General features: G+C 43.2%; 1 protein-coding gene across 1 annotated transcript in view; it reads right to left on the reverse strand.

The window, feature by feature from the left end:
- Nucleotides 1–26483, reverse strand: part of LOC137369758 (A disintegrin and metalloproteinase with thrombospondin motifs 12-like) — a 780536-nt gene that overhangs the window by 403703 nt on the left and 350350 nt on the right. The window contains exons 7-9 of the mRNA XM_068031165.1: nucleotides 23295–23444; nucleotides 18267–18410; nucleotides 10764–10908 (exon numbers count right to left, since the gene is read on the reverse strand). Coding sequence (XP_067887266.1) covers nucleotides 10764–10908; nucleotides 18267–18410; nucleotides 23295–23444 — 439 coding nt within the window. The remainder of the gene's footprint in view (nucleotides 1–10763; nucleotides 10909–18266; nucleotides 18411–23294; nucleotides 23445–26483) is intronic.

Here is a 26483-nt window from a genome sequence, read left to right on the forward strand (position 1 = left end):
GGAAGTGATGTCATGTCACATACGACCAGGGAACTGTGTGCGTATATTATATATATATATATAGATGTTCTAGTTTGAGTTATAATAAAAACCCATGTTTTCTTAGGATATTACTTGCAGTCTTGTGAATCTTATAATAGCTCACATACCAAAGGAACAAGTGATATTACAGCAAATTGTATCCAAAATTGGCTCAGAGGCAGGAAGCAAAGGGTAAAGTTCAATGCCTGTTTTTGTGACTGGAAGGCTGTTTCTAGTGGAGTTCTGCTGGGCTCAGTACTGGGTCCCTTGCTTTTTGTGGTAGGTATCAATGATTTGGACTTGTGGGATATGATTAAGAAATTTGCAGATGATACAAAAATTGACCACGTGGTTGATAATGAAGAAGAAAGCTGTAGACTGCAGGGAGATATCAGTGAACTAGTCAGGTGGACGGAACAGTGACAAATAGAGTTCAATCCACAGAAGTGTGAGGTAATGCATTCGGGGAAGGCTAACAAGGCAAGAGAATACACAATAAATGATAGGATACTGAGAAGTGTAAAGGAACAGAGGGACCTTAAAGTGCATGTCTACAGATTCCTGAAGGTGGCTGGACAGGTAGATAAAGTGGTGAAGAAGGCATATGGGATACTCGCCTTTCTTAGCCAAGGAACAGAATATAAGAGTTGGCAGGTATGCTGGAACTGTATAAAATACTAGTTAGGCCACAGCTCGAGTACTGCATGCAGTTCTGATCACTGCACTATAGGAAAAATGTGATAGCACAAGAGAGGTTAAAGAGGAAATTTATGAGGATGTTGCCTGGACTTGGGAATTTTTGTTATGAGGAAAGATTAGAAAAATTCAAGGTAATCAGGCACAGTCAGCATGGTTTTGTGAAAGGGAAATCATGTTTAACCAATTTATTGGAGTTCTTTGAAGAAGAACATATGCTGTGGATAAACGGGAACTGGTGGATGTACTGTACTTAGATTTCCAGAAGGCATTTGATAAGGTACCACATCAAAGGTTATTGCGAAATATAAAATCTCATGGTGTAGGGGGTAACATATTGGCATGGATAGAAGATTGGTTATCTAACAGGAAACAGAGAGTAGGCATAAATGGGTCATTATCTGGTTGGTAACAAGTGGTGTGCCACAGGGATCAGTGCTGGGGCCTCAACTTTCTACAATTTATATAAATGACTTGGATGAAGGGACCGAAGGTATGGTTGTTAAATTTGCTGATGACACAAAGATAGGTAGGAAAGTAAGTTATGAAGAGGACATAAGGAGGATACAAAGGGATATAGATAGGTTAAGTAAGTGGGCAAAGGTTTGGCAAATGGAGTATAATGTGGGAAAATGTGAAATTGTCCATTTTTGCAGGAAGAACAAAAAGGAAGCATATTATCGAAATAGTGAGAGATTTCAGAGCTCTGAGATGCAGAGAGATCTGGGTGTCCTAGTGCATGAATCGCAAGAAGTTAGTATGCAGGTTCAGCAAGTAATTACGAAAGCTAATAGAATGTTATCGTTTATTGCGAGTGGAATTGAACACAAAAGTAGGGAGGTTATGCTTCAGTTATACAGGGCATTGGTGAGACCACATCTGGAATACTATTTACAGTACTGGTCTTCTTCTTTAAGAAAGGATGTAAATGCATTGGAAGCAGTTCAGAGAAGGTTTACTAGGCTAATAACTGAAATGGGCGGGTTGTCTTCTGAGGAAAGGTTCGACAGGCTAAGCTTGTATCCGCTGGAGTTTAGAATAGTAAGAGGTGACTTGATTGAAACACATAAGATCCTGAGGGGTCTTGGCAGAGTGAATGTCGAAAGGATGTTTCCTCTTGTGGGAGAATCTAGAACTAGGGGTCACTATTTAAAAATAAGGGGTCGCCCATTTCAGACAGAGATAAGGCAAAAATAATTTCTTTCAGAGGGTCATGAGTCTTTGGAACTCTCTTCCCCAAAAGGTGGTGGAAGCAGAGTCTTTAAATATTTTTAAGGCAGAGGTACATAGATTCTTGATAAGCAAGGGGGTAAAAGGTTATCGGGGTAGGCGGGAATGTGGAGTCGAGGTTCCAATCAGATCAGCCATGATCTTATTGAATGGTGGAGCAGGCTTGAGGGACCAAGTGGCCTACTACTGCTCCTAATTCATATGATCGTATGTTTGTATGATTGATAGGGTTGTTTTCTTTGGAAAAAAGGAGGATGATCTAATTGAAGTGAAGAAAATTATGAGATCTAGATAGAGTGGATAAGAAGGTCCTATTCCCTTTGTTTGAGGGGTCCATAACCAGGGGGCATAGATTTAGAGTAAGAGTTAGAATGTTTGGAGGGGATTCATGGGAAAATATTTTTAACCATAGATTGGTGGGAATCTGGAACTCATTGCCTGAGGCAGAAACTCTAACATTTACAAGTTCTTGGATATGCACTGGAATTGCCATAACCTACAAGACTATGCAACAACAATTGCAAAGTGGGATAGACTGGACGGCTACTTGTCGGCTGGCGTGGACACAATGGGCTGAATGCTGTAAATTTCTATGATTCTATAAGGACATTCTGACTGAAATCTACCACATGCTGCAATCACAACTTCAACCTCAGAGCAAGACAGGACTACATTATCAGTGGCTGTGCAAGTGACAGTCACGATTAACTTACCTTCATCTGGTTCCTCGATCACAGGTCAGTGGGAGATTATGGGTTGAGGAGTTGAGGACATCATGGGTCGGGGTGGGCTTCAGATCACTGGTAGAGGTGGGGCCTTCAGATCATGGGTCAGGGTAGGGTTTTGGATTGCGGGTCGGAGGCCTTTGATCAAAACTGGAGGCACTTATGGCAGTTGGAATTATTATTGCCCATTTATTGCTGATCAATAATTGCCCTTGAGAAGGTGGAGGTGAGCCACCTTCTTGAACTGTTACAATGGTGAAGGTGCTCCCACAGTGCTGTTAGGTAGGAAGTTCCAGGTTTTAGACTAGCGACGATCAAGGAATGGCGATATATTTCCAAGTCAGGATGGTGTGTGACTTGGATGTGAACATGCAGATGGTGGTGTTCCCACACATCCACTGCCCTTGTTTTTCTAGTTGGTAGAGATCGAGGGTTTGGAAGGTGCTGTTGAAAAAGCCATGGCAAGTTGCTGCAGTGTATTTGTAGATAATACACAGGGCTGCCACTGTATGCAGTGAAAGTTTAATGTGGTGGATGGGATGCTTTGTCCTGGATGGTGTCGAGCTTCCTGAGTGTTTTAGGACCCGCACTCATCCAGGCAAGTGGAGAGTATTCAATTACACTCCTGACTTGTGCCTTGTAGATGGTGGACTGGCTTTGGGGAATCGAGAGATGGGTTACTCGCTGCAGAATTTCCAGCCTCTGACCTGCTCTTGTAACCACAGCATTTATAGGCCTGGTCTAGTTCAATTTCTAGTCAATGGCAACCCCCAGGATGTTGATAGTGGGGGATTCAGCAATGGTAATGCAGTTGAATGTCAAGGGGCGATGCTTAGATTCTCTGTTGTTGGAAAGCGTTATTGCCTGGCACTTTTGTGGCATGAATGTTACTTGCCACTTATCAGCCCAAGCCTGAATATTGTCCAGGTCTTGCTACATATGGACATGGACTGCTTCAGTATCTGAGGAGTTGTCAATGGTACTGAACATCGTACAGTCATCAGTGAACGTCCCCACTTCTGACCTTATGACAGAGGGAAGGTCATTGATGAAGCAGCTAAAGACGGTTGGGCCTAAGACACTATCCTAAGGAATTCCTGCAGGAATGACCTGAGATGATTGGCCTCCACAAACCACAACCATCTTCTTTTGCACCAGGTAGGACTCCAATCAGTGGAGAGTTTTCCCTCGATTCCCAGGTTTGCTAGGGCTCCTGATGCCAGACTCGGTCAAATGCTGCCTTGATGTCAAGGACAGTCACTTTTACTCTTGAGTTCAGTTCTTTTGTCCATGAAAATCAACATTCCCGCACACTAGTGTATGTGGTGCTCAGATTGCATTGTGCTGTTCCTAATATGGTGGGGGTGGTGCGGTCTAACTGCATTCGATCATTTCACCAGTAGAATGCAGCTTCAGTTCCTCAAATAAACTGACACGTAAATAAATGTAATAAAGATAAAATTCTGTATGTACTTCGTGCAGTTGTGACACAGTTCCAAGACATGCACATCTACCGATGACCAATATTCTTGAAAATGAATTGGAATCATGCCCATCATTAGCATTCAGTTAAAGAATTATGGGGGTGTCACTGGTTTTGGGCAGTAGTGCAAAGCAAAGCTGTGACTGCCCTGTCCTCTTCCTTACACTATGCTCTGATTCCATTGGGTCATTCCTCTAATTTAATTCCGGAGTGGCCTGTGCTGTTCCCCTGGTTTGATGCTGACTACAATGCACTGTCCTTTGGCTTTACTGTGTTTATTTCCCAGGACAGTGCTATGATTAGGCTATGAAGATCCACCTGGGTCAGTATACCAACTGCACGGTATCATTTCCCTGTAAAGCACTCTGACTGTATGTGAAAATTAAAGATTATAATTTACTTAAATAATGATGTTGCATTGTGCTCTTCAATCAACCAGCTTCTCTTCAGTCTTCCAATCCATTTTAGATGCAGCATTAAGTAACTATTGAGCAAGTTAATGGTGATTTGCTTTTAAGAATAAGTTTAACCCTTTTCCATTTTAGCACATTTCAATTTAAGCAAGTGCTGCAGCCACTGGGAGAGGCAAAGGCAAACAGAAGACAGGCACCAAGGGAATGCGCAAGGCTGATTCGTTGACATATGGGTCAAAATCCTGTAACTCCCTTTCGAACAGCACTGTGGGTGCACTTACTCCACATGGACTGCAGTGGTTCAAGAAGGCAGATCACCACCAACTTCTCAAGGGCAAATAGGGATGGACAATAAATGTTGGCCTAGCCAGCGACGTCCACATCCCATGATTGAATTAAAAAAAGGAATGATTACATTTATAAATTTGGTTTCTCATGTTTATCTTGTGGTGGCTTTTATTTTTGCATGATGGCTATGTGGATAGTGTGATAGTCAGTGATAGAGGGGAGGGAAGGTATGGGACTCCTGGTGAACGGGAAATTGGTTACAGATTGATTACAGATATCTCCAAGTCATTCAACATTCCTCGAAGCACTGCGCTTGCTACCTCCCGAGAACCACACTCAATGCCATGTGCTGCCACATGCAAACTCTTGCTCTCTCTCTTCAGCAGCGCTGACTCATTCTATCTCAAAGCTATCCTGGTCCGCAGTTCCATTTCATCCTTTGCCTCATCTGGTGCTTTAGTGTCAAAGATTGCAAGCTTTAACAACGCTTAGATACCAATGCCGCTTCGGATTCTCCTTCCTCTTCACTTTCCTCTGACCCCAGCCCTTCTTCCACTGTGTTTTCACTATCACCTTTGACCTTTCTCTCTCTGACCCCAAATGATCAGACCTCAGCAAAGGCCTCATTTTCATCCCCTTACACCCCCAAGTCAAAGAATTTCAAGCTTGGCACAATGCTGAGCTCTTCTTCCATCACCTTTGTCTCTGTGCATACTTCTTTGGCCAGGAGTCTTCCACACAATGGACCTTTCTCCCATCTTCAGAATTCTCATTCTACCTGAATCTCTCCCTCTGTCCTCTTATCCTCTCTAGATCTTTTCATTTAAAATTGCTGGCGTGACAGATGCCATCTTAATTTCTCTGCTCCCCTCATTCACTCCAACCTAACTCCCTCTGAACTTGCTGTACTGTGTTCTTTCAGGCCCAACCTTAACGTTATCAGTCAACCTGTTGTCAAGGGTGGTGCTGTTGCTTGGCAAACCAATATCTACCTAGTGGAGGTTGAATGCCAACTCTCTGCCTCCTCCTCCTCCTCCTGGATCATGACCTCACCAGTGTACATTATGCTATCATTTCCAAGACTGTCACTAGCCTCATCTTAATCATGGTGCAACGGAAAGGCAATGGGCCCTCTGCCACCAGCCCGCCCCCCCCTCCTTCTGTCGCAATTCTATGGGCTCCTAGCCCGCCTCCAGGGGGTTCCCATTAAATCCAGCCCCTTGGGAAGATATCATTTTCAAGACTGTCATTAACCTTGTCTTTTCTGGAGATCTTCCCTGCACGGCCATAACTTCATAGTCCCCAAAACTGCACAACCCACTTCTATCTCCTTCCCAAAATCCACAAACAGGATTACCCTGGCAGACCCATCATTTCAACCTGTTCTTGCCTGTTCTTCACCTTGGCCTTATCTGCAAAAAAATCTCACTGGCTAGATAGTTCCACAGATATAATTAAGTTTCAGAAGAATACCCATGTAAGTAAATCAAGGCTATCCTTCAGATATTTTTTAAATACTGCATTTTAGAGGATAATAAGTGATGCTGTATTTGCAGAAATAGATAATAAGCTAGTGGTTTGCGTTACTCTTAGGTAACCAGACCACTTGATAAGGAATTAACACCATCATCCATTATCAGATCAACATTCATGTCACACTTGTTGGCAAGTGTCTTTTGGACAGCTGGAGCGGAATCTAGTTGTGCCCATGGGGCTCCAAGCACTGGACGTAAAAGACAAGGAGGAATCCTACCTCGGCCTTTCGGACCACCGCCCCCCACCACCACCAGCGGCAGGATTCAATGGCGTTCAGGCACTTAAGTGCCCGGCCCCAGGATCCCTCCCCCTTTAAGGACTGGGATCCCACCGCCCAGAGCTACTGGCCAATCAGAGAGCCTGCAGCTCAGTAGTATCAGCAGCACCACCAGGAGCAGTGGCCACTGCCGGTACTACAGGAGGCCTGGGAGCAGGCCCAGCGCTGGAGCCCTGAACCAGAGGTAAGGGAGGCGGGGTTGCCATATCCAGTCTGGCAGGCCACGGTGAGGGGGTAGGGGAGAGGGTGGGCAATGAGGGCACGGAGGGATGTGTTACCGTAGGAACAGCCTTTGCTGACGGGGGCCCTCCGTGGGCCACAGATTGCAGGGAGATCGCCTTGTTTTACTGGGCAACTTCCCCGTATGGTGGAGACTCGCTGCTGGCTTAATTCCAGCGGCGGCAAGAAGAGGCCCTTAAGTGCCTAATAATTAGCCATGTAAGGGCCACAATTGGCCTCTGAGCAGGAAGGCCATCTTCAGCCTTTCCCACCCTTGACATCATCATGATGTGGCGAGAAGGTGACGGGCCCTCTGACCCCCACCTACTGTCACAATTCCGTGGGACCGCCCCTGCCTCCTAACCCGTCTCTGTGGGGCCCATTAAATCCAGCCTCTTGGGAAGACTGAGAGAAATAAAAAAATACAGAATGTTGGCAAACAGAGAGAGATCTCTCTCACCTTATTATGGTTGGAGATTAGTAAATACTGTGGATGGGGTACAATCCATGATAGGGTGGATCATACATGAATTATGAATTATTGAAGAAACGGGATGATGGGTTAAATATCCAAATCTCATTCCATGGTTTCTTTTGTTCTTAAGGTTGCAGAGGGTGTTGGGGAGATACTCTGAGATGCAGAAAAGATTTATTTTAGGATGTGGATGTCACTGGCAAAGGCAGCCTTTATTGCCCATCCCTAGTTGCCCTAAGAATCCTCTTCTTCTCAGTATAATTCAATGACTTGCGAGGTCACGTCAGAGGGCAGTTAAGAGTCAACTACATTGTTGTGGGATTGGACACACATAGGGTAGAATTTTTACAGGCAAGGGGAGGCTGGTTTGGGTGTGAGCGGGGAGTTAAAGCCTCTAAAAGTGACATCCGGTTGGGATCCTAACATCATCCTGCCCTCTTCTGGGTTTCACCTGGCTGGGTTTGAAGACAAGCAAAATCCCCGCTGCAGCTGTCAGGTAAGATAGTTAAAAATTCCAATAATTAATTAAGTTCTGCTTAAACCAAGGCTTCTGCATTAAACTGGTAGCGGACCTATTTTCTGAGCTGTGTGGAACTCGCCTGGGTCATGAGTGCAAGGCAGAGAGGGTTACTTTAGTGAAATTGACAGGCTGAGAAGCTGATGATCAGTGAAAGTGAAGAGCTCCAGCCATGGCCAGGTGAGAGGTTGCTACTCACAGCACTCCTCAGAGAGAGTTTTCAGTGCTTGGCAGGTGATTGCCAACTTCTTGGGAGTCATATCATCTGTCTTGCACTTCACTCACCTTCAGCTGCACTTCCCTGCTGCTAGCCTTCACCACAGCATAGAAGCAGCTTATACAGCTCCACCTTGTACCTCTGATGAAGGGCAAGAGGAGCAGGAGCAACAGCAGTAGCAGCACCAGCTGCCTTCTCCTCAGACACAAGCCACTCCATAGGGAAGATGGGATGGACACTCAGATCCAGCTGAAAGAAGGTGCAACCCCCAATAAGGCTCTATAGGCAGAGGTTCAGCTCTCCAACATATCAAAGCACCAGTGCCTCAGGAGGCTCAGGTTTTCATGGAAGGTCACTGCTGACACTGTCACTTCCTGGAACAAGACCTTCTTTGCAGTGGAGCAGGTGGCCGTCAAGGTGCCAGTCACTGGAGGGCCAACCCCCCTCCCCATCTTACCCTTCCCCATCCCTCAGATTTCTGCCTCTCCCTGAGTTTGTGTGTTCTCTTCTCCAGCAAGGAGAGAAAGCAGAGAGCTTTGAGTGTTAGAATTGGATTGCATGGAAATGTGTGCAGGGTGACTGTGAGGCATAGATATGAGAGGACTATAGGATGAGGGTGAGGGTGAGTGTTGGCTGCTCAGATGGGGATGTGAGGTACCTACAGAGAGGGGAATGAGTGGAGCTGCAAGGTGTGTAGTCTTGTGGAGTGCTGTGCAGGAGAATGCTGTGAAAGTGAGAGTGTGGGGCAGCTGAAAGTGATATGCTTTCCTGCTCTCCTGAGGTCCTGGACCCTCTTGCTGCACTGTCTCCAGGTTGGAGGGACCACATGTCTGCTGTTGACTTCCTTGGTCACTCCTATACACGCCTACATGGTTTGAGAGTTGGAGAGTCCTCCTGTCCTTGAGAGAGCTACAGTCCCTCAGATTCCATAGCAGGCTTCTAGATAAGCGTGAGAGAGTGGCAGCAGCCTTCCCAAGTCTCCTCTCCATTCCTGTGGTTTCTGCAGCCTCAAAAATCCATGTCCAGATGAACCATTCCAACCCATGCTGTGATCCCTTTAATTAGAAATCCTTCCTTTGACGGATTTGGCGCGACATCCCACCCTGATTGCTTGTGGAACCCGGAAGCAGGATGCTAATGCTGTGGCTTGGTTACAGAGACACAGCAAAGCCCACTGAAGAGTTCAACAGTTTCCCGATCCACTATTTCATTTTAGCAGGGGTGACGTTTTTAGAATTCAGCCCAGACCAGGAAAGGTTGACAGGTTTGCTTCTCCAAAGGATATTAGTGAACCAGTTGGGTCTTTACAACAATCCAAAATCATCATGGTCACTTATACCAATTATAGTTAGCTATTCTTTGCTTTTCAGTCAAAGTCCAGTGCCAAAAATATAAGACGAGACAAGTCTACACAAACTGCTACAGAATACAGACACATTTGTTCAAGTCCATCCTCTCCTGCTTTCCCATCAACAGACCATCATACAATGCAGTGCCTGATCACTAGTGAAAATGAACACATCTTCAGTAATAGATTGATGTAAGTAAATCACATTCAACCAAAACCATCAGCCCCTCTGAAATCAGTGGTGCAGCACAGTAAGGTTCCAATTACTGCAAGACAAAATGGTAGGATATACATGTGATATGTTGCACAGTTAACTCCTGATCTCAAAATTTACCATTTTGCGAAAGTGCCGAAGGGAGGCAGCGATAACTACTTGAAGTCACCTGTACATGCTATCCAATGCCCAAATACACTAGCAAAAGACTGGGAGGGGCAACTACCCCATCTTTTTTATCTGATGAGGAACTCTGGTATAGTGAGACCTCAAATGGAAAAAAACACTTGGGCAAAAATGAAAAAGTTATGCAATTAAAATTTATCTTTTAACATTGATTCTTCTTAACATTAATACTTTATCTTCAAAGTGCTGCCTCTTTTCCATGTGGCAATATATAATGATAAATATATCTATTACTGGAGATTGTTACTGCGGATCTGAGAGGGCATTGATTGGCTGTGTAGGTTGCCCCATGGGACTGGCTTGATCGACCTGTTGGTCTTTTCCTGCCTTCCTGTTTTGTATGTTATTAAAATGTTATCAAATACTTGGTTTCTTTGAGACTTGCTTTCTTGGGACTCCCTTCCTCCAGAACCAGATTGGAGATATTTTCAGTTTATCCTGGATCTAAGAGAGATTCCATTCATTTCAATGGGTCACAGAAGTTTGTAGCAGACTGGGAGCTTATCTGGAATTATCTAGCTCTAGAAAGACATTGTAGTAGCTGGTTAGTTTACTGTTGTAAACCATTTTCTGGTTAACACAATTGACACTGGCAGGAATGAGCACAAACTTCATGTCAATAGGTTTTGGTTTCTCTCAAACCAACAGGAGCAATTAAAATTTCTACATTTCAATATATGTGAAGATGTTGTGGTGTGAGACTCCTCCATGCCGTAATAAAATATTTATCTCAGTTCATGATAGGAGGGGGAAGCAGTCCTATTTTTCCAAAATGCACCATTGTCAGTAGCTGTCAAGAAAAGTGCCTGTATTCAACAGTTACACAATGACAATGGGCTTCAGTATGATGCCATAAACATGTCCATTTAAATCTGCCACTCTCATTTTTATTCACAAATAAACTAGACAGTAACTTACATCCATCTCTTCACAGAAGGTAGAATTGGGTCCATACTGGAGCTGACATTGATGATGCACATCATACAGTACTCCTGGAGCGATGGCAGGAACCACTAATTCCTGTTTAGTTGGTGGATCATTGAGACAGAAACCCCAGCCTCGACTGTAGGTAGAAAAACAGAAAAGCTTATTGGTGCAATATATAAGGGGCAGTATTAACAAATGGAAAATCATGCTGGCACATGCCCAAACAATATGTTCTCCCAGCAAACAAAGCTCTTAGCTGAGAGTGCAAATTCTCCATATAATGTTTAGTGCTTACCACTGTCAATTCTTACTGTCTCACAGACATTTTATACTCCACTAGTTGATCACAATTCATTTCCAGTGAATCTAATAAATAGCACCATTACTCTTTCTAGGCCAAACATGAAGTTTAAATGGGATAAGAAAAAAAATCTCAATGATTGACAGACACTTGTACATATTTAGATGAATTGTGCCTATTGTTTATGCTAAGCTGTTACTTTGTCAGATGGCTTTATTGAATGCTGTAGTGGATGATAATTCTCTAATCTCAAATGATTTTAACAAAGTTTCTTCAGGAAACCATGACAGTCTATTTTATTAAACCTTTTGACAGGAGATTACTTATGCTTAATCACAATGCATGTTCCTAAGGATATCAAAATCTTGAAATTCCTTAACAGCAATTTTGACTTTTTGCAACAGTATAAAATGGTTGATAGCAAATCAGCAGAATGTTTTACATCTCCCCTGATATTTTTCTCCACTAACATCAATGGAAATAAAATTGGGAAAGATGTAAAGCAGACTGCCGATTCACCATCACCCATTTTACATTATCTCTTAAAATCAAAATTACCTCCTTAATTTTCTCAGCTTTCCCTACCTGCTACAAACTACAGACTTCAAAATCCAACATGGCATCCACTAATCACAACTTGGTACCTTCTTCTCTCCTGTTGTCTTGTACTTTGAAACTTGACCATATGGTAATTCATGTGGAGATGTAATGCCCTCCTTGATTCTGTCCTAACAATATGCCTTAATGGAAACCTCAGAAAAGCACTCATTACTCTGCCCAATGTGGCACTGCCTCTACATCGCACAACAGCTGTCCTGCGACCTCACTGAGTGAAATTGCCAATTAATACTGAATTAAGGACAGTTTATGAGGTGAAAGATCTGTGTCTAACCCACTGCACCACTGTGTTTTACATCTTCTGCTTTTTATTGTTAATGCAATTTTGAATCCAGCTAAATTACTATTCAGCTCCTACACTTGTATATTCATTAAAACTCTTAGATGTGGAATTCAATCAAATGCCTCCTGAAAACCTATTCAGGATATATCACTAGTCCACTAATTTAGTTACCACTTTAAAGAATCCAGATATGTGACACCTGAGCAATTTCCTCACTTTACCTTGTGGTACCTATGATTTTCAGAAGAATGAATACACCAAGGTTAAACCAACTCTCCCATCATTTCCTGACTCCAATCTTAAGGTTTGTGAAAGTTGCCACTGCAATCACTGAGCTCTTGAAAGTACTAAGTTTCACATATTTCTTCATTCACTTCTGTAAGAATTCAACAGTGTAACCCATACTATCTGGCTTTCTACAAATAATTTAATATCTTGAATTTCTCTGTAACATGTGTACATGTTTTGTGGATACCAAACAAGTTTGACAATTGTGCAGTCTTCACCCATAAAGACTGGTGCAAAAATGTCATTTGTCATATCTATCATTTCCTGATTTCTCAATTTACCATGATGTTTGTATCCAATTATCTCTCAAAGGCCAAGCCAATCTTTAACACGATTGGCTTCCTAAAAAGATAATCCCCATTGAGGCTATCAAATATTTCTTACTTCCAATACACTTATCCTTAGCTGATCCTAGCTTTTGCAGTTTTTAATCCAACAGTATAAGATTCTGTTCAGCACAATCTTTTCTACCATCTTACAAAAAATATAGGATCATCCAAGTTTATTTCAACATTTTCACTGCAATTTGAGATTTTCACTGCTCACATGAGTGGGCTTGAAGAAACTTAAATTTAGTGGAATTAGGACCATGGTGTTCAAGAGGCTTTCGAACATACTATTCTGGGGATGAGGACATCAGTGGCAAAGCCAGCATCCATTGCATACCCCTAATTAGCCTTGAGAAGGTAGCGGTGAGCTTCCTTCTTGAATTGCTGCAACTTGTGTGGATTACAGTTTTCATAGCAGTTTTCTGAGACAACTCAATGGCTTGCTAGGCCATTTCAGAGGGCAGTTAAGAGTCAACCACATTACTTTGGGTCTATACTCATATATAGGCCAGATTGCTGGGCAAGGACTGCTGGGATTACTGAATCAGTTGGGTTTTTACAAGAATCTGGTAGTTTCACAGCCACCATTACTGATACTGGCCTTCTATTGCAGATTTGTTTAATTAACTGAATGTAAATTCACATGTCTGGATTATTAGGCCAGACCTCTGGATTACTAATCCAGTTACATAACCACTATGCTGGAAATCTGAAACAAAAACAAGAAATGCTGGATTCACTCAGCAGGTCTGGCAGCATCTGTGGAAAGAGAAGCAGAGTTAACGTTTCGGGTCAGTGACCCTTCTTCGGAACTGACAAATATTAGAAAAGTCACAGATTATAAACAAGTGAGGTGGGGGTTGGGCAAGAGATAACAAAGGAGAAGGTGCAGATTGGACCAGGCCACATAGCTGACCAAAAGGTCATGGAGCAAAGGCAAACAATATGTTAATGGTGTGTTGAAAGACAAAGCATTAGTACAGATTAGGTGTGAATATACTGAATATTGAACATCAGCAAGTACAAACCTGAAGAAAAACAACCTGAAAAAGACAGTGGGTAAGCAAACTGAACAAACTAAGATGAAATGAAATAAATGCAAAAAAAGATTGTAAAAAATGTAAAAAGGAATGCAAAAAAAAAAGGAAGAAAAAATAACTAAAAATGAAAGTAAAGTGGGGGGCTGTCATGCTCTGAAATTATTGAACTCAATGTTCAGTCCGGCAGGCTGTAGTGTGCCTAATCGGTAGATGAGATGCTGTTCCTCGAGCTTGCGTTGATGTTCACTGGAACACTGCAGCAATCCCAGGACAGAGATGTGAGCATGAGAGCAGGGGGGAGTGTTGAAATGGCAAGCAACCGGAAGCTCAGGGTCCTGCTTGCGGACTGAGCGGAGATGTTCCGCAAAGCGGTCATCCAGTCTGCGCTTGGTCTCCCCAATGTAGAGGAGACCACACTGTGAGCAGCGAATACAGTATACTACATTGAAAGAAGTACAAGTAAATCGCTGCTTCACCTGAAAGGAGTGTTTGGGGCCTGGGATAGTGAGGAGAGAGGAGGTAAATGGGCAGGTATTACACCTCCTGCGATTGCAAGGGAAGGTGTCCTGGGACGGGGACGAGGTGGTGGGGGTAATGGAGGAGTGGACCAGGGTGTCGCGGAGGGAACGATCCCTTCGGAATGCTGACAGGGGAAGGGAGGGGAAGATGCGACTGGTAGTGGCATCACGCTGGAGGTGGCGGAAATGGCGGAGGATCATCCTCAGTGATTTACTTGTAATTCTTTCAATGTAGTATATTGTATTCGCTGCTCACAATGTGGTCTCCTCTACACTGGGGAGACCAAACGCAGACTGGGTGACCGCTTTGCGGAACACCTCCGCTCAGTCCGCAAACAGGACCCCTGAGCTTCCGGTTGCTTGCCATTTCAACACTCCCCCCAGCTCTCATGCTCACATCTCTGTCCTGGGATTGCTGCAGTGTTCCAGTGAACATCAACACAAGGTCGAGGAACAGCATCTCATTTACCGATTAGGCACACTGCAGCCTGCCGGACTGAACATTGAGTTCAATAATTTCAGAGAATGACGGGTCCCCCAGTTTACTTTTATTTTTAGTTATTTTTTTCCATTTTCCTTTTTTTAATTTTTTTGCATTTATTTTATTTTATTTCATCTTAGTTTGTTCAGTTTGCTTACCCATTATTTTTTTTCATGTTTGTACTTGCAGCTGTTCAATTTTCAGTCCATTAACACCCGATCTGTACTGACGCTTTGTCTTTCAACACACCAATAACATATTGCTTGCCTTTGCTCCCTGACCTTCTGGTCAGCTATTCAGTGACCTTGTCTATCTACACCTTCTCCTTTGTTATCTCTTGCCCCACCCCCGCTTTACTTGCTTATAACCTTTTACATTTCTATTATTTGCCAGTTCTGAAGAAGGGTCACTGACCTGAAACGTTAACTCTGCTTCTTTCTCCACAGATGGTGCCAGACCGGCTGAATATTTCCAGCATTTCTTGTTTTTATTTCAGATTTCCAGCATCTGCAGTATTTTGCTTTTATTTTAAAGTTACCTGGATACTTTGTTTCAGGAGGCAGTCACATACTTGGTCTAGGTACTTCAGATTTAGTCTGTGGTCAGGGGCAGAAGGGTGTGACGACAAGAGAGGTAGGTATGGGAATCCAGCAGGTGGCATTGGAGGAGCCACAGCCCTTGCAGTTGTCCAACAGGTTTGAAGTCCTTACAGCCTGTGTGGATGAGAACAGGGACTGCAGGGAGGATGAGCAAACTGAACACGGCACCGTGCTGCAAGGGGCCATTCAAGTGGGAGGAGTTAAAAGGAATGTAGCAGTAGTAGTGGACAATAGAGTTAGGGGAAAAGATACGGTTCTCTACAGCCAAGAACGTGAGTCCAGAAGGCTGTGTTGCCTGGTCAATGCCATGCTTAAGGACATCTCCTTGGGGCTGGAAACAAACTTGGGGTAGAAGGTGAAGGATCCAATTGTTGTGGTGCACATGGGTGCCAACAAGATAGGCAGGACAAAGAAGGAGGCTCTTCTAAGACAGCATGAGTAGCAGAAAGCACAAAAGGAATAATCTCTGGATTACTACCGGAGCCACGTGAAAATTTGCATAGTTTAGTTTAGTTTAGTTATACAGCACTGAAACAGGCCCTTCGGCCCACCGAGTCTGTGCCAACCATCAACAACCCATTTATACTAATCCTACACTAATCCCATATTCCTACCACATCCCCACCTATCCCTATATTTCCCTACCACCTACCTATACTAGGGGCAATTTATAATAGCCAATTTACCTACCAACCTGCAAGTCTTTTGGCTTGTGGGAGGAAACCGGAGCACCCGGAGAAAACCCACGCAGACACAGGGAGAACTTGCAAACTCCACACAGGCAGTACCCAGAATTGAACCCGGGTCGCTGGAGCTGTGAGGCTGCGGTGCTAACCACTGCGGGTAAATAAGACTAGAGAGTTGAATGCATGGCTGAAAGACTGGTGTGGGAGAAGTGGGGTTCGATTCATGGGGCACTGGCACCAGTACTGGGTAAAGAAGCAGCTGTACCTTTGGGACAGCCTTCACCTGTATCGTGCTGGGACCTGTGTCCTGGTGAATTGTATCACATGAGGGAAGATTTGGAAAGTTAATGAGAAAGAACAAGGAAATAGTGCAGGGTAATGATACAGGTAATGCAAACCAGAGTGTGACAGGAAGGGACCGAGCGTACAAATGTAAGAGTGGATCAGCAAATAAGGTCAGAGTAGGTAAAAATGGTAAGAAGACAGAATTAAATACTCTTTATCTGAATATTCACAGCATTTGTAACAAGATGGATGAATGATAGAACAAATAGAAATAAATGAGTATGATATGACAGCCATTACAGAGACATCTGGGGAATTTTATGCTGGCAGTGGTGATTTTGACACTGGTGGAAACCGACGCCGAGATCCCCGTGTCACCTATTTTCTGGAAGGCCTGTCGCATTTAGTGCTAATTGAGCACTGAACTGGACAGCGGCAGGCCTTCCATGGGATTTGTGACCCCGTCGCCAGAAGTCCCGGCCTTGGAGAGCTGCGGCCAATCAGAGGAGGCAGTAGTTGCTGCTGTGGCTGCTGCTGTAGCTGCAGTGGCCAGACACCAAGGTGTGGCACTAAACCAGGCTTTAGGTAGGTCAGTAAAATTAAATACTGCAGATGCTGGAAATCAGGTCAATGACCCTTCTTCACCTATCTACACCTTCTCCTTTGTTCTCTCTTGCCCCACTCCCACTTTACTTGCTTATAACCTTTCACATTTCTAATATTTGCCATTCTGAAGAAGGGTCAGAAAATCAGAAAGTTGGGCAGATCCTACCATTCAGGAGTACCCACTCGCCCCCTGCCTCCCACGCCACATCAGTGACATCAATTAACAGCTGGGCCTTTAGTCAGGCAGGGAGCCGGTAACATAAGAATCATCTGCTGTATCCATTAATGTGCTGCCCCAGTATGAATTAAACAGGTAGCTTTTACATAGGTTAATTTAGCTCGTGTTTCTATCTCCACTGAAAAACAACAGTAACCCAATGTCACTCCACTTTTCCGAAGGAGAGGGTTAATGATGGCAGCCATGTAGTCATCCTGCATGTCAGTAAGTGGTTGTGAATCGATGGTGAGTTGAATCGTGCTTTTACAAGTAGATACCTTTGAAAATATGAGCATACCAAGGATATGAATTGGAAGCTGCTGCTTCAGTGTGTAGCCATTGTAGTTTAGGCATGCACAACAGGTAAAAAATAATTGTAAGGTTGTGTGAGAGCTTGGGAGTATGGGCAAGCTATAAATAAATATGGAACAACTGGGGAGACAATACATTGTGCATGTCTGGGACATCTGCCCGGTACCTTACTTTACAGCTTCCTTAAAGTGCATCATCTTTTATATCTTTTATGGTTGTGCAGGCAGCATGCATAGTACTGATGCTGCCCACCACCTCCTGCTAGGCATATTACACTGCAATCCTTGGGGGAGACTGCCATGAGTGCTAAATAAAGCAATCCTGCTCATACCCATTTCACACCACACCGATTACACTTTACCAGCCAGATGTTGGCCCACTCCATTATTTGCTTTGCTTCAATTCCTGCCACCTCATTTATTTTTATTTTGTTTGCCAAGCTACATTTGTAATAGGTGAAATACTTCTTTAAAATATTTACACACTTTGTAATGGCTGCAACAATTTTTGTCCCCCATGGAAGGCCACTTGCCTTTAAAATTTATGCTATTTTCATGTCCTTTGATAACTTTCTCGAGCCAGAACATACACGGAGCAGAGCTTGCTATTAACTATTTAATAGGCCTGACTGGCAACATCCTGACAAGACGTCAGCAGTTATTAACTGCTCTGTGATTTGGCCCTACCATTTTAGAGGCAGAACTGGAAATTATAACCTATTTGTCCATAGAATTTTAAGAAACTCTGCAACTTAGTAATTTTTCATCAGCAATTACTTCTTTCTCTCAGTTCTGCTCCCTAAAATCTTCCCCTGTCACGTCCCAACAGAACAATTTTCTGCATGAAAGATGAGGCAATTTGCAAACAAAACTGAAAATGAGAATTATTCCATTCAAACTATACAATGTTATATGTCAAAGACATTACTCACTCCAGAAAGCGTGTGATGTAATCTTTGCTGCAGTGAGACCATATGAGAGGAGAATGATCATACTGCAACTGCCGAGACATGATGAAATGATGCTTCTGCATGGGTTCACAGTCATTGCCCTGTCCATCATGTTGGATGCCAAAACTGCAATAATAACAGCACAAGTAATGGTACTCCATCAGCCTTGTCACCAGTGAAGTAGTTTATTTCCTTGCTGGAAGATTTCAAATATTATCCATTATTTTTGAATAAATAATACCCATTCAAATTTCTGTGGGTAGTTCAGAGAACATATATTCACAGGTTGCAGTGTTATCAAAGCTGTGATCTAAGAGCAGAAGAACATAAGAAATAGCAGCAGGTGTAGACCATACGGCCCATTGAGCCTGCTCTGCCATTCAATATGATCATGGCTGATCTTCTCCCTCAACTCCATTTTCCTGCCTGCTTCCCATATCCCTTGATTCCGAGCGACCAAACATCTGTCTATCTCAGCCTTAAATATATTCAATGATGGAGCATCCATAACCCTCTGGAGTAGGGAATTCCAAAGATTCACAACCTTTTGAGTGAAGAAATGTTTCCTCATCTCAGTCCTAAATGATCGGTCCCTGATCCTGAGACTGTGCCCCTATGTTCTAGGCTCTTCAGCCCAGGGGAAATAACCTCTCAGTGTCTACCCTTTCAAGCACCTTCAGAATCTTGGATGTTTCAACGAGATACCTCTCATTCTTCTAAACCCCAGAGAATGTAGTCCCAATTTACTCAGCATCTCATCATAGGCCAACTCCTTCATCCTAGGGACCAATCCAGTGAACCTTCACTCTACGCCTCCAAGCATGTATATCCTTCCTTAAATATGGAGTCTAAAACTGCAGACAGTACTCCAGGTGTGGCCTTACCAAAGCTCTGTATAATTGTAGCATGATTTCCTTATTCTTATACTCCTATCTCCTTGCCAAAAAGGCCAACATGCCATTTGCCTTTCTAATTTCTTGTTGTACCTGCATGCCAACTTTCTGTGTTCCTTGCACAAGTACACCCAAATCCCTCTTAACACCAACATTTGCAGGCTTCATGCCTTTTAAAAAATACTCTGGGCTGGATTCTAACAAGCTCACAACATCGGGCTCCGTTACAGGGGTGGGGTGCGGAAGATTGTTCCGGCAGAGGCCCGCCACAGGAGGGCCTGGCCCGATCCTCCCGGCGGCAGTGTGGCTCCGTGGCAGCCTCCCACCGCTGGGTGATGGAACCTGGGTTTAAATATTTAACTTACTGACCTGCATAAATTTAAATCAACTTAACTTAAATTTTCCGAGCCCGCCGCAATCTTCGGCATGGTGGCTGGCATTCCCGCACCTTCAATTCCCCGTCCAGGGAAAGCCGGCGTGACACTGGTGGGGAGGGGGGAGGAGTTGAGATTTTAAGTGTGGAGGTGGGGTCAAATAAACATATTGGGTGTAGGGGATGGTGTGAAGGGGTGAACTTTAAACTTTGTGTAGTCTGCGGGGGTGGGAAGGTCAGATTTAAAAGGTAAGTGTTTTGGGGAGGAAAGGGCAAATAGTTAATGTAATTGTTATTGGGCGGTGGGAAAGGGACGTTAGAAAATTGTTGTATAAATTTTGGGAGGATATTGCTTTAAAAATTCAAATTGACCAGCAGGGCTGGCTGCCCTTTAAAAATGACACCACGCCTGCGAACAGGCAGCTGACGCTATTGCCGGGGACTGACAGCCTGCCCCTCACTATTATCCTATTAATTGTGTATTCCTTTGCCTTATTTGACCTCCCCAAATGTATCACCTCACACTTCTCTGGGTTAATTCTATTTGCCACTTTTCTGCCCACCTGGCCAGCCCATTGATGTCTTCCTGCAGTCTACAGCTATCCTCCTCACTTTCAACCACACGATCAATTTTTGTGTCGTCTGCAAACTTCTTGATCACGCCCCCTACATTAATGTCCAAATTATTAATATATAGCGCAAAAGGCAGGGGACCTAGTACTGAGCCCTGTGGAATGCCGCTGGAATCAACTTTCCAGTCACAAAAACACCTGTCAACAATTACTCTTTGTTTCCTGTCACTGAGCCAATTTTGTATCCAGCTTGCTACATTCCCCTGGATCCCATGGGCTTTCATTTTTTTTAACCAGTCTGCTTTGTAGGACCTCGTCAAAAGCCTTGCTAAAATCCATGCAGACTACGTCAACTGTATTATCGTCATCAATCCTCCTTGTTACTTCTTCAAAAAATTCAATCAAGTTAGTCAGACAAGATCCTTGATTAATCCGGGCCCTTCCAAGTGACAGTTTATTCAATCTCTCAGAACGGATTCCAATAATTTTCCCACTACTGAGGTTAGATTGACTGACCTGTAATTATTCGGTCTATCCCTCGCTCCCTTTTATAACGGAGGTAGAATGTTCGCAGTACTCCAATCCCCCGGCATCACAACTGTATCAGTGAGGACTGGAAAATGATGGACAGCCCCTCCACTATTTCCTCCCTGGCTTCTTTTAATTGCCTGGGGTACATTTCATCCGGTCCTGGTGATTTATCAACTTTCAAGGATGCTAATCCCATTAATACTTCCTCTCTCCCTATGTTTATCACATCCAATACTTCACACTCCTCCTCTTCCTTAATGACAATATCTGCATTGTCCCCCTCTTTTGTGAAAACAGACGCAAAGTATTCATTAAGAACCACCCCACATCTTCCGCCCCTATACATAGGTTACCTTTTTGGTCTTTTATGAGCCCTACTCTTTCCTTAGTTATCCTCTTACTCTTAATGTATTGATAAAACATCTTTGGGTTCACCTTGATTTTGCGTGCCTATAATCTTTCATGCCCTCTCTTTGCTTTCCTAATTTCCTTTTTGATTTCACCCCTCCACTTTCTATAGTCCTCTCGGCTTTCTGTAGTATTGCATTCTCGGTGTCGGACATAAGCTTTCCTTTTCTGCCTTATCTTACCCTGTAAGCTCCTTGACGTCCAGGGCGCTGTAGTTTTGGCTGTCCCACCCTTTCTCTTTGTGGGAACATGTTTACTCTAAACCCCTTGAACCTCCCCTTTGCTCTGTTACTGATTTACCTTTAAGTAGCTGTTTCCAGTCCACTTTCACTTATCATTCCTCAGCTTAGTTAAATTGGCCTTGCCCCAACTGAGAACTCTAACTCCTGTTCTATCTTTGTCCTTTTTCATAATTACGTTAAAACTGACTGAATTATGATCACTACCACCAAAATGCTCTCCCGCTGCCACTCCTTCTATCTGCCCAGTTTCATTTCCTAAAACTAAGTACAAAACCGCATCCTTTCTTGTTGGACTTGCTAGATACTGGCCAAAAAAGTTCTCCTGAATGCACCTCAAGAATTCTGCTCCCTCAATTCCTTTCACACTAAAACTATTCCAGTTAATATTGGGGTAGTTAAAATCCCCTACTATTACTGCCCTATTGTTTTTGCACTTCTCAGAGATTCACCTATATATCTGCTCTTCTATCTCCCTCTAACTGTCTGAGGGTCTATAGAACACTCCCAGAAGTGTGACTGACCCTTTTTTGTTCCTTAGCTCAATCCATATGGCCTCATTTGATGATCCTTCTAACATATCATCCCTCCTCACAGCTGTAATTGTTTCTTTGACCAAAATTGCCACTCCCCCCACTCCTTTTTTATCCCCCTCTTTATCATGTCTGAAAACCCTGTAACCAGGAGTGTTGAGCTGCCATTCCTGTCCCTCCTTAAGCCTCTTCTTTTAAACTAATACTATCCTTAACTTCCCTATGGAAGGTTTTTTTTAATGGAATGTATTTTTGTTGAACATTTTGAATTGTATCTTTAAATGTTTCCCACTGCTTATTTACCACCATATCTTTTACTCTATTTACCTAATCAAACTTAGCCAACTCTCCCCTCATACCTATGTAATTGGCTTTTAAGATTTTTGTTTGCACTGGAGTATGTCACTTTCAATATGGAATTCTCTGGACCTCAAACAAAATCTCACAGTTTGAAAATCCCAATTAAAATGCTATTGGAGAAGATGTCCTCTGTGTCTAAAGAATGGATTTATGATTCCACTATACTAAGCATGATGGTGAAATTTTGCTTATATTAGCTGAGATTAAGAGAGGGACAGTGAAAGACCTACGAACAGGTCACTTGCCCATCTCAGGGAATCGTGTAAAGAACTTAAGAAAGAACTAGAAAATGATATACAATAAGCAGTGGAAAGAGAAGAAATAAATACTTCCAAACAGCATTTTATTTTCTCCTGGAGAAGGGAGCAGTTGGCAGAACAGTCCAAGATGACAGTATCTGGCATGGTAATGGACTGTGAGTATTCGACAATTATTTCAAAAGTATTTACCGTTGAACAGTTCTTACAATGCAATCTTCACCCAGGAAAACATGTGAAGGTAACATCATTTAAAGGTTTCAAAAACAGCACTTTTGAAGATGTAACAATGGGACTGCAGTCCACCAACACACCATGTATTGTCAAACAGGTAGTCTGATTTCATCATGAATTTTCAGTTTATCTCGGGCCTCAAGTGGACAACTTATTTGATAAATGAATATCAGCTTTCCATTAAACACTAAAAACAGCCAAACAACAAACCAAATAACATTAACTCACAACACTAGAACAGTTGAGATTAACTAACTTGGCTTCTTTTTCCTTTCAATAAGTCAGTACTGACTCTCACTGGGGCACAGTTCCACAGGTGGAGATTGATTTCCAGTCCAGGTTCATGTGTGATTGTCGAAAACTATTTATGCCTCAAAATCATTTCAGTCTAGCATGTTCCTGTCCTCATTTTCCAACAGTGAATTAATGGCTAACAATCAAGAGTGAAAACCTTCATCGATTTTAATGCTTCCTAACCTAGGACCACTGAGGTTCCCAATCGTTGCCCCAAAAGAGAACAACTAACTCAAGATACAATTTCCCTTATCTGTGGAACCTGATCTGTGTATTTGAAATGAACTACTCCCTCTGTTTATGAAGGATAAGATACCTGTGACCAATCTCATGTGCGATGGTAAATGCTACTGGCAAGCCAGAATCCTCATTAACATTACAGCTTCGAAGTGGTTGACACATTCCTGAGACATGAGACAGACCTAATGTCTCACAGGGGTGATTCATTCCAGCGCAGAGATCCTTCCTGCAATTAAAAAGCATTTAGATCATTTAAAAACTACTGTTGTATATTGAAAGATAGGTTGTTTTTTATGCCGGTTTCTACACCAATTTTACATCACAATTTCCTGCCAACTTTACTGGCATAAGCCAAGACAAAAAAAACGTGTAAACTAACAGAAATTACTGTAAACAGTAGGAGTCTAAGGAAAGTGCAGAACTTATGCCATATTCTTTCTTTAAATCCCTTTTCGGCAATGAAAATTAAAGTTTGAAGCCATCAGACCATTATTTATACATATCAAGCACAGCATGTTCAAGAACACTGTTACGACCGGATGAGGAAAGGGGTCTCAGGCTCCCCTCCTGCCCCTTTCCTGGTTTGGCCGTAAGAGGGTTTACCTTTTAAAACACAGTGTTTTTAGCTTAACACCTCAGTGAGTCCTTGCTCACTGCTCTCTAATTGTAATTGCAAATGAACGAGAAAGATGTAAATTTATTCGCCTTATCACTCTAACTCAGTTAAAATTACTAAAATACGCAACGCAACCACGCGAGCATGCATACGAGATAAACACACACACAAATAGATACAGAGGGGGAGAAAGAAATCAATGGGGGTGGGGTGTTTAAGTAGGGTTGGCAATAAATAGAATTTAGTCACTGTCTTTCAGTTTGATGTAAAGTCCTTGGTTGAAGTTGAGGTCTTGGAGTTCTCACTGGGGCCCACTGCACACTTTCAAACTTGCTTCTCTGGGACCAGAAGGCTGAAGAAGTTCTGTGTCTTAAGGCTTAAGCTGCTACAGTGGGTCCTTGGGACCTTGCTAGCGAAAGAGACAGAGAGCGGAAACCTTCCTCCTTGGTTCTTAGCTTGAGGCTGTTTTCTTTCTGTGAGGCACAATTCAAACAGTCCCCAGTCTGGCCAACAGGTAAGTCTTGTGTCCATCTCTTTGTTTCAAACAACATCTTCTGCGAGGGTTGTTGATTCTCAAAGCTCTCTAGTCACTCGGTGGGGGGTGGAATCTGGTTCTTACACAGACAAGGAATGTGGGTTATCATGAGAGCTCAGACCAATCTTGTTAATTGAATCAGTGAGCACTCCCATTGTCTCTCTATTCAACTGTCTCTCAGAATGCAAATGTGCAACCATGTTTTCAACTATTCAACTCTGTTGTTTCTTTTAAACAAATTATGTGCAATGTCCAGCAAAAATGGTTCAAGTCGTGTTCCATATGACGAAATTAATGTTTCCATTTGGCAGGTGTGGTTCCCGTCACAACATCGTGAAAGCTTTTCAATTTTAATGTAACACTTCCTGGTGCCATAAAAAGCATTAAAAGATATGCAAAATATAATGCCAATCTCAGTAAAATAAACACATGCCAAAAAATTACTGTAAAATTCTATAAAGACTGGCTTTGGTTCCTGTTGCATCTTAACTGCACACATTTCTTTACAAACCAGTTACTCACATGGAAGTAAACTATAGAAGGGAAATGTAACATTTGGACATGCTGGGAACTGGGGGACTTGGTAGTGTGCAGGAAACACAGGATTCCTCGCAGGCTGTGGAATTTTAACTTCACAAAGTATGTCTTTCATCACTGGCAGGTTCCTTGCCCGGAAATCAGCCTGATTGACAGGCTTGGCTTCCAGTTAGGCAGGGAGCAGTCCAAAGCAGGCCACAAGACCAAGTGGGTCTGACCCCTGACCAGGGTCGGTCCAATCCTAAAGGAGGGTCCCAAACCGGGAAATGGGGGTTTGTATTGGGGGCGGGGGTGGGGGGGTTAGTGATTTTATGGTGAGGGAGCTTGAGGGCCTGGGAAAGCACTCCTGCTCTTCCTGGCCCACAAGGAGTGCTGTGAAAGCACTTGCCTTCTCCCGAAGCTGTCCATGACTTGCTGCAGCTGCCAGGTTTCCTGATGCCTAGGAATCTCTGCCAGCCATTGCTAAGTCGATAAAGTAGGTTAAATCCAAGGCTTCCAGCCTTATTAACATATTTAAAAAGCCACCCACCTCCTGCGACCGTGTTGGCTTCCCGCCACTTGTACTGTCTGAGTAAAAACCAGACGTTGGAGCCAGCTTCCTGATACACGTCCATTTTTTTGCCCATTTAACAAACCCCACACCGACTATCACCTCCTCAGCCATGCGATACAATCAGCATTCAAATATATATATATAAATAACAAATGAAAAATTGCAGCTCTTCAGGTATTAAGCATACTGTCAAGTGTGCTTCATATAACAACAAACATTCTTAACCTCTCTAATATAAGCATTGACTTTAACAGCTTCAGAGTCCTCCCTTTCTGATTTTGAATTCTCCCTTCCACATTCCTACTGTACTCCTTTTCTGTTCAGTGCTGTATTAAACTCATCCTTTATCCTTCAAAACCCTTTTCACATCCTGACAGATGACCTTTGTGTATTAGACACCATTTTGCACCTCTTCGCAGCTTTTTAAAATTTATTTGCAGAGTCTTATACACACAGGCCCTAAATTTCCTTGGTGGTTGGACTCAACCCTTGCCTTAGTTCTGGTATGGATTGGTTAAACCAGGGTTGTCCAATCTTTTCGGGCGCAGGGCCGCATTCCGATTTTTGCTTGGCCCAGGGAAGGCCGCTGAGCAAATTTCAAAAGATAAAGGTATCAAAAAACGATCTTACTTATAAAAATAACAACAAATGTGCATTTTTGTGAAAAAGCTTTAAATGAGAAGACTAATTTATTGATTTACTTTCTCGTCACTATATTGAAAACTGATTTAGTGACATATCTGACATTGCTTTTGCTTGCATAAGTAGTCAATCTCTGCCCACACACTTGATGTAGCTATGCAGAGTATTCTGGATACATGGCCACCTTTCAGGAGAGACCTTGATCTCTCTCCCCCCATCCCCACACTCTGTGTGTGTCTCATTCTATCTTCCCTCCCCCCTCCCCTAGGTCTAGGACACATAGATTGAAAGTTTTGTGCAAAAGCTGCAGGGGGAATATGAGGAAGCACTTTTTTATGCAGCTGGTGGTAATGATGTGGACCTCGCTGCCCACAAGAGTGGT

Source organism: Heterodontus francisci, chromosome 1 (assembly GCF_036365525.1).
Source record: "Heterodontus francisci isolate sHetFra1 chromosome 1, sHetFra1.hap1, whole genome shotgun sequence".
NCBI lineage: Eukaryota > Metazoa > Chordata > Chondrichthyes > Heterodontiformes > Heterodontidae > Heterodontus > Heterodontus francisci.